Source organism: Venturia canescens, chromosome 3 (genome assembly GCF_019457755.1).
Source record: "Venturia canescens isolate UGA chromosome 3, ASM1945775v1, whole genome shotgun sequence".
In the NCBI taxonomy this organism is placed as follows: Eukaryota; Metazoa; Arthropoda; class Insecta; order Hymenoptera; family Ichneumonidae; genus Venturia; species Venturia canescens.
The window spans coordinates 496842-503947 of record NC_057423.1 but is presented as its reverse complement, the minus strand read 5'-3'; the positions used below and the strand labels follow the sequence as shown (position 1 = coordinate 503947).

Sequence of the window (7106 nt, the reverse complement as noted above, 5' to 3'; positions counted from 1 at the left end):
TAAGCTTGTGGAAACCTGAAATGGTAGAGCGATACTCGCGTGACATCATAAATGTGTCTCCTCTTCCGCAGCTGTTGCGGACAAAGGACGAAAAGAGTAAGTATAAAAACGCGAGTCGGAATATTCTAAAATAGAGTTACAAAAGGTCAGAAATAATCCACTTCGAGTATACCATGATTTTTAGGCAAGCCCGTTTGGTCAAAAAAATCTACGCAAACGTTCTGCTTTTTATCCCTCGCTGCTTGTATCCGCACACGTATATCGAGTCCGAGTGTCGCGTGCAAGATCCGACAGTCGAGTTTACTCTTTGCGATTTGAAGGGTGCCGCCGAAAGGCGGTGAACCACGTATCCGAACGGTGACGGGTCATCCTTGAATCGTCGGACGAACGTGTTTCTTCTCATGTGTGAATTCACGTGTGCATGTGCTCGTGTGTACTCTGTTGAGCCGCTTCGTTCGCTTGAGCAAACTCTACGAGGCCTCCTGACCACCCTGTCAGGCACGGCTCGCATCCTCCACGACTGCCGTATCCCTGTCACAACTATATACAAGAAAATCGCACGACCAAAGGATTTGGATACTCGAGGTTTACGCTCGACTACCGTTCGGTTTAACCGAGTTTCAATCCAACATTCGCAGTTACAATATAACCGCGCATCGAGCGAAAGATCCGCAGGGATGAGCTAGAAAATGAGTTAAAGCTCTTACTATGCTCATGATAACGGTACAATATCATTCCAATTAGTTTCTTCGATATATCATATTATCAAAGTTTCAATCAGCATTTCATTATTTCACCGGTTTAAATGCACCGCATAATATTCATTTTTTCATTTCGAGGCAAAAACAAAAAAAAACGAGAAAATGTCGAAACAAAAAAAAAAAGAAAAGCGCGATGCGTGGCAGAGGTTAATTGGACAAAAATTAATCGTGACGTAAATTTTTCTTCATCGGCCGGTTGTTTTCGACTATATCAGACACGATCGATAAGACTCGGTGTGTTTAACGGTGTGCAGGTGCTATGCCACCTTGGTAACGTTTCCCTCTCCGAATCGCCGTTGTTTTTCTCTTTCTCCCTTTCTCTTTCACGCGTCAGGAGGAGACGAGAATGTGAGGCTCGCGGAATCAGAGTAGGGAGTTTGTTTGCGCGATTCGGACGGTGGCGAGGAAAAATTCAGTGTAGAAAAAAAAAACGTTTTAACTCGATCAGTCTTGAGCCATCTCCGATGGTGTGATAAATTTTGTACAAGACCCAACGAAATTGAATAAATCGTGATTGAAAATGTTGGACCGACCTTGTCTCGATGCAAAATGTGCAACGAAGAATCCTTCGAGAGTCCCACAGTTTCGTACCGACGTTGACGATAACGAGATAGGAAAGAAAAGTCCTCGGATCGAACCATGCGGATTTCAAAATTTTCCAAAGATCTCGGTATGTCCGATATTTTCGGAGGAATATATCTCTGCGTATACCGCACGCAAATAAAAGACATTTTTCTTAACCGTCAATAATTTTCGAAGAACCAAGCTGCCCGTCCGACGATGATGGATACACCGGCGGTGAACGGATTGGAAGCGCGATGCTCCGAGAGTGAAAACGCTACTCAGGCGGCGGCTCCAGCCTATTTCCCTCAACCGGAGGATGCTTTACCGCGACAACCGGAAGGCCCAATGGGAGCCATAGGTCCATGGGCAACCGGTCGGGTGACTTACAATCGAACGAATGGCATGACCGGGATCCGGCCTGTAGTTGATCGCTACTCCATCACGAAATACAGTGCCTCTCAATGGAGAGCTCACAATCGAAATTTTTTCGACCAGACGAATGCGAGAATCGCCACAGCCGAGTATGAATGCGCCGGCATTTCTTATTTGTGTAAAAGAAAAAAAAAAAAAAAAGCATTCGCGGGTACGAGAGACACAATAATTAATGAAAAAAAAAAAATGACTTTTCACAGAGACATGTCGAGAAAATCAAAATTCACCGAAATAAATGCTCAAATTTACAAAGAAACGGATTCTCATCAATTGGAAAATCGTGATCGTTTGAGCAAGCGTGCCGGCGTTGTTTATGGATGGAAAGCAGAACTTGAGCGAGCTTGGACCGAGATGGTTGAGGAAATCGAGCTTCTGGAGGGAGAACGTCGTCGAGTCAAACAGTCGCTCTCGGTTCTAACTATTCCTGAATCGATAGCCGGTGATTTGTTGCAATTACGGACGTGCCGTATGGAACCCGATCTCGTAAGAGATGCGGTCGAGGACGAGCTCGTCAAGGTAAACTTTGTCCAATTGAATTTTATATATACCTACGTAGTCGCATATCATTTAAAAACAATCGTAATTAAACAAGAAATGAATAAAATATGAATCGAGTCTTCATAATTGAGCGATGCTTTCAATGTTTCTGACTTTGACGTTTAGTGTAATACAATAATTGGACGAATTTCATTTGCCGCGTGATATCAGGAGGTAGCTCTGTGTTCCGAGATACGAAACACCCTCGTGGATTTACGGGAGCGAATCGAGACACAGCTCGTCGAGTTAAAAACCGCAAAGTCAAGAATGGAATTCGATTTCACGGATAAAAGGGACGCCTATGAGACAGAGAGCTCTTGCATTCATTTGAACAACGATTCACCTGTGATTCTGATTAGAGAGGGGGCGACGAGAATTCCACCAGAGTATAATTATGAGAATTTTCAGGGAGCTCTCGCATTGCTTCCCAATGCGAGAGTTATTGATCGCGCGCAAACAATGCGATCTATCGTGCAGCGAATAATTGTATGAACGTTTCTGCTCGAAGGCAAACGACACCTGCCGGATATGATCATTTCACAAGAGAGAGCCTCGAAGCGGGTGAAGATGCTAAACGAAAATCGGTCGACCTCAGATCGTCTTTGGACGTGGTTTATTCCGATGGGATGAAGAATCTTCGATCCCAGGCCATGGCCGTTGACAGAGCTCTGGCCGAAAAAATTCACGTAACCGAAGAATGTTGCCAACAACTCGAGACGACACTAGTCAGAGTGAGAATCATGTATACGATAAATCGCATTGGCGATTCGTTGTAAGAATCGAAGTGACGGTGATGTAGTATCTTAATCTTTGCAGTGCTTGGCACAATTGTCCAGTACCGAAGCGGTTATCGAGGAATTGCGCGGAGCCGCTAAAAAAGTGAAGGATGCTTTGAAAGTCGCTCAAACGCGTTTGGACTATCGATTACAGCGTCGGAACGTCGAGAGTTGTCGCGACGTTCCTCAATACGGGTATAGTACGATGCGAAACACGCGAAAACCACTATATATGAGAGAATTTGTCTGATTAACAAATTTTTAAACGACTGATGAATAAGAAAATTTGTATATGAATTTAACGTTGCAGCCTGCTCGAAGAAGTAAGAGCGCTGAATGAAAGTCTCGCAAATATGGAAGGACAGGTTCGAGAAGCGGAGGAGGCACAAGCGGGTTTGGTAAAAACGAGAAACGATCTGGAGTACGAAATAGTGGTGAAAAAAAAATCGCTCTGGGTGGACAGAGATCGGGGACAATTGTTGCGCTCTTCTTACCCCTCGGCCGAAGAGCTTTCCGGCCACGCGTAAAATCCCAACAAAATCACGCGCGCGCTTCTTTCTCTTTTCACAGCCGGCGAAACCATTTTACTTCAAAATTAATCCTTTTTTCTTTTCTTTTTTTTTTCGTATTCTTTGTATCACGTTCGTTGTTGTCCTTTTCCCATCTTTTTTCTTTCGCATTGTACTTTTTCATATATATACACTGCTCTTACACAATTTTAAATACGTTATTTCGAGCTTTTCGCGTGATATGAAATATATTTATATTAAAATCCTTCATTTCTGATGAATAAAACCATGCAATGTGCGCCCAACTCGAATTACCGTTTTTTTTTTTCATAGAAAATTCAAAATACGTTCGTCGAGAGGGTTGAATTTAAAATTTGAACGACGGAACAAGATAAATAAGTTTCACTCGCACCGGCGTTTGTCATTTTATTCATTTTCCAACGATTTTTTTATACGTCACTGTCACGAGCTCTCGCGATAAAAGAGCCAACAGCATATTTTTTATTCTCAATTTGACGAGTTTGCTATAGAATTATTTTCTGAAAAAAAAAAAAAAGAAAAAAAAAAATGCCCGCAACGGTAAATTGTCAAAAATTACAATTTGCACAAAATGAAAATGCGATCGAGTGCACAGATCGCGTTGTAACAGCAGAGTCAGATATTCCCAAAGAGTTGCGATTAGTGCCGAAAGAAAAATCATCAAAGTGTTGCGGAGAACGTCTTCCGACAATTAGGAAATGCGAGGAAGGGAAAATTCAGGATTCACCGGGAGACGCTGCAGGAACCGTAAAATTTGTGGAATGTCCTAACGCGAACGATTTCAAAGCAACTCGGGAAGAACGTTCATCGGACAATGGAAACAATGAAAAAGTCATCGGAGTTCTCCGTCAGGAAAACGACGATTGTACTCCACCTCTTGGGCCGTTTCCTATAACTCCGTTAAACGAACTTACGCCCCCGGAATATTGGGCGCCTCTCGCTGATGTTTCTCGTTCGAGACCCGCGGTCGATCGTTTTACCGTAACGCGGTACAGTCCCGCCGAATGGCGTCTTCATGATAAGGAGATTTACAACGCGGCGCACGAGAGTATCCATAGAGAAAAGTAAGTCGAATTATTTATTTATCTCAAATGAAATTATTCGCCGATGGTAACCGCGCGGCAATTCACAGCGAGCCAGTTGCTTGCTCTTCGTAAAAATCAATACATCAGAAAACATCCTGTTTGGGAATATATTTTCTATTACTTATCGGGATATCGAGCGATGGTAAAAAAAAAAAAAGCAATGAAATTTGTTGAAATTTGCTGTCACAGGCTCGTTGCTTTCAACGCTCGTGCTTGCATGGCACGGGTATTCGCTCAAACCGACAAGGATCAACAGGACAACAACATTAGATTGAATTCAAGATTGAATTTGGTCACGCGTTGGAGGTGCGAATTGCAACGTGGCATCGACGAATTTATGATCGAAGCCAACTTGTTGCAACGCGAATATAAAAGATTAGGGCGTTGTATCCACGCCGTGCGTCTAATAGAATCTATCGACAAGGACATGAAGAGTGTTAGATGTTTGAGAATGGAGTACGAACTCGTTCGTGACGAGGTCGAGGAAGAATTGAGCAACGTATGAAATTTCAGTAGGAAAATAAATTGCTGTTTCAATATTTTATCGCTTCGTTTCTTCGACGTTCACAGGAATTGGATCTTTGTGCGGATACGATAAACGTGTACTCCCGATTCTTCGATCACATTAAAATGCTCATTCGAGAATTGAAAGACGCGAAACAAAGATTGGAAAATGATATGACGGACAAAAAGGATGCTTATGAAATCGATACCGAAGCAAGATCATTGGACACGAAATCGTCAACGCTCGGATGGAAACCTGGCAGTGTCAAACTGCTCGACGAGTAATTTTCCTCCCCCATCGTTTTATTTTTCCACCTTCTGTTACTGCATCTCTTTTCTTTCTTCTTTCCATTCACAGTCAATCAACGCCGGCAAGTTACGAACATTATTCGAAAGAAGCCATACAGATGGGTCAAACTACTTTGCAAAGGGCACGAATTTTTCGTTTGAATATGCGTGACGTTTATGGCGTGGATGATCTTCGAGCCCAGGCGAACCGCGTCGACAGCGCTCTTTCTCGAAAAATCGACGAAACTGTGCAAGCGATTAGACGTTTGGAGAACGAGCTGATACTGGTGGGTCTTCATGAAAAAACTAACGAGACTCGAGAGAATAAAGCTTTTCTCGTTTTAGTGCTTGAAAGCGTTGTCCGATGCGGAAGTTGTCGTGAACGAGACGCAAAATTCGACGAAAAAATTGGATGGTGCAATGAAATGCGCTCAGACTCGTCTCGAGCTGAGAAGTCATCGAAGCAAAGTGGAAAATTGTCGCGATATTCCTCAATTCGGGTAAAAGATAAAAATACGATCATTTCATTCGAGTCGAAATTTACGAGGCATCGATTGTTATTCCTCTCGTTGCAGATTAATCGACCAAGTAAAATCCTTGTCGGAGGGTGTGAGTGCCATGCTTGCGCAAACGAACATGGCAAATAGCACGATCGAAGAGTTGACAGAAGCGCGACGATCGCTGGAGCGAAATATCGTTATAAAAAAAAAATCTTTGTGGGTCGATCGAGATCGATGTCGTTTCATCCGCTCTTTCTATCCGACTGCACAAACTTTGGCTGGTTATTAAATATTTTTTATTCTGAGCCTACTTTACCTTTAGTTTTTTCTGGAAAACGGAAATTGATTTTTGAGGATTTTTAAAGCAAGGATCAGGGGTAAAAACCGTTCATCACATATTCTTTTATAATTTCGGGGGTTTTTTTTTTAAATGCAGAAACAATAGAAAACTGATCTATTGCTTCCGAATGAATATCGTAGCCAAACGTTTCAATTAAAAGGTGCAAATTTAATGAAAAAAAAAAAAAAAAAAATACAATCTCCGAAGATTAATACACTGAAATATATATATCTATATACAAAAACAATTATCAATTTTTTTTATCATTTTGTTTCTCCGACGATGATGAATGAAAAGAATGAACGGAAATGTAGTAAACCGATGCAGCTGGGGACTAAAATTTCAGCACGAGTTTTACTTTAATATTATATATATATATATATATATATCCTATATATACACGTACGAACAAAGGAAATACGAAAAGTAATGGTGAAAAACAAAAGTGTTGTTCGTAAGAAACCAAGTTTTACGCTGGGATAACAGCATTAGGCGATACAGTTATTTCTAACGAAAGTTTCCGTCCCGATGAACGAGCGAAAAAAATATCCGAAAATAATAATAATAATAATAATAATAATAAACAAAAAAGATATTGGATTCGGTTCGAATCGTTGTGGCATCTTGTAAGGAAAAAATATATATCCGTATGAATCGCGAGCTCTTTGAAATTGTTTCACAATAAATAATTCAACTAATGTCGCATTGACAATTACAAAGTCCTTAAAGGTTATACAAGAATTAATTATTTAATCGGCCATACCGTAAGAA

The 7106-nt window shown here is 41.5% G+C and overlaps 2 protein-coding genes across 5 annotated transcripts; both read left to right on the top strand.

Moving 5' to 3' along the window:
* Positions 1-903: 903 nt before the first annotated feature.
* LOC122407592 (tektin-4-like) lies at positions 904-4004 on the top strand. Of its 4 annotated transcripts, none has more exons than XR_006260227.1 (7): positions 904-1431; positions 1521-1846; positions 1958-2273; positions 2466-2680; positions 2803-3025; positions 3094-3265; positions 3381-3509. XR_006260227.1 is itself a non-coding variant. In XM_043413913.1 (7 exons), the coding sequence occupies exons 1-7, from the start codon at positions 1282-1284 to the stop codon at positions 3595-3597; spliced, it is 1602 nt and encodes a 533-aa protein (XP_043269848.1). In that variant the 5' UTR covers positions 904-1281; the 3' UTR covers positions 3598-4004. The 4 variants fall into 4 exon arrangements, 2 of the variants coding, with proteins under 2 accessions (XP_043269848.1, XP_043269849.1); XR_006260228.1 differs by having other exon boundaries at positions 3094-3270; positions 3381-3492; XM_043413913.1 differs by having other exon boundaries at positions 3111-3265; positions 3381-4004.
* Positions 4005-4146: 142 nt separating this feature from the next.
* LOC122407944 (tektin-4-like) lies at positions 4147-6737 on the top strand. Its single transcript, XM_043414434.1, has 6 exons — positions 4147-4682; positions 4893-5202; positions 5274-5488; positions 5566-5782; positions 5841-5995; positions 6071-6737. Exons 1-6 carry the CDS (start codon positions 4147-4149, stop codon positions 6282-6284), a joined length of 1647 nt encoding a protein of 548 aa, XP_043270369.1. The 3' UTR covers positions 6285-6737.
* The last annotated feature ends 369 nt before the right edge of the window (positions 6738-7106 follow it).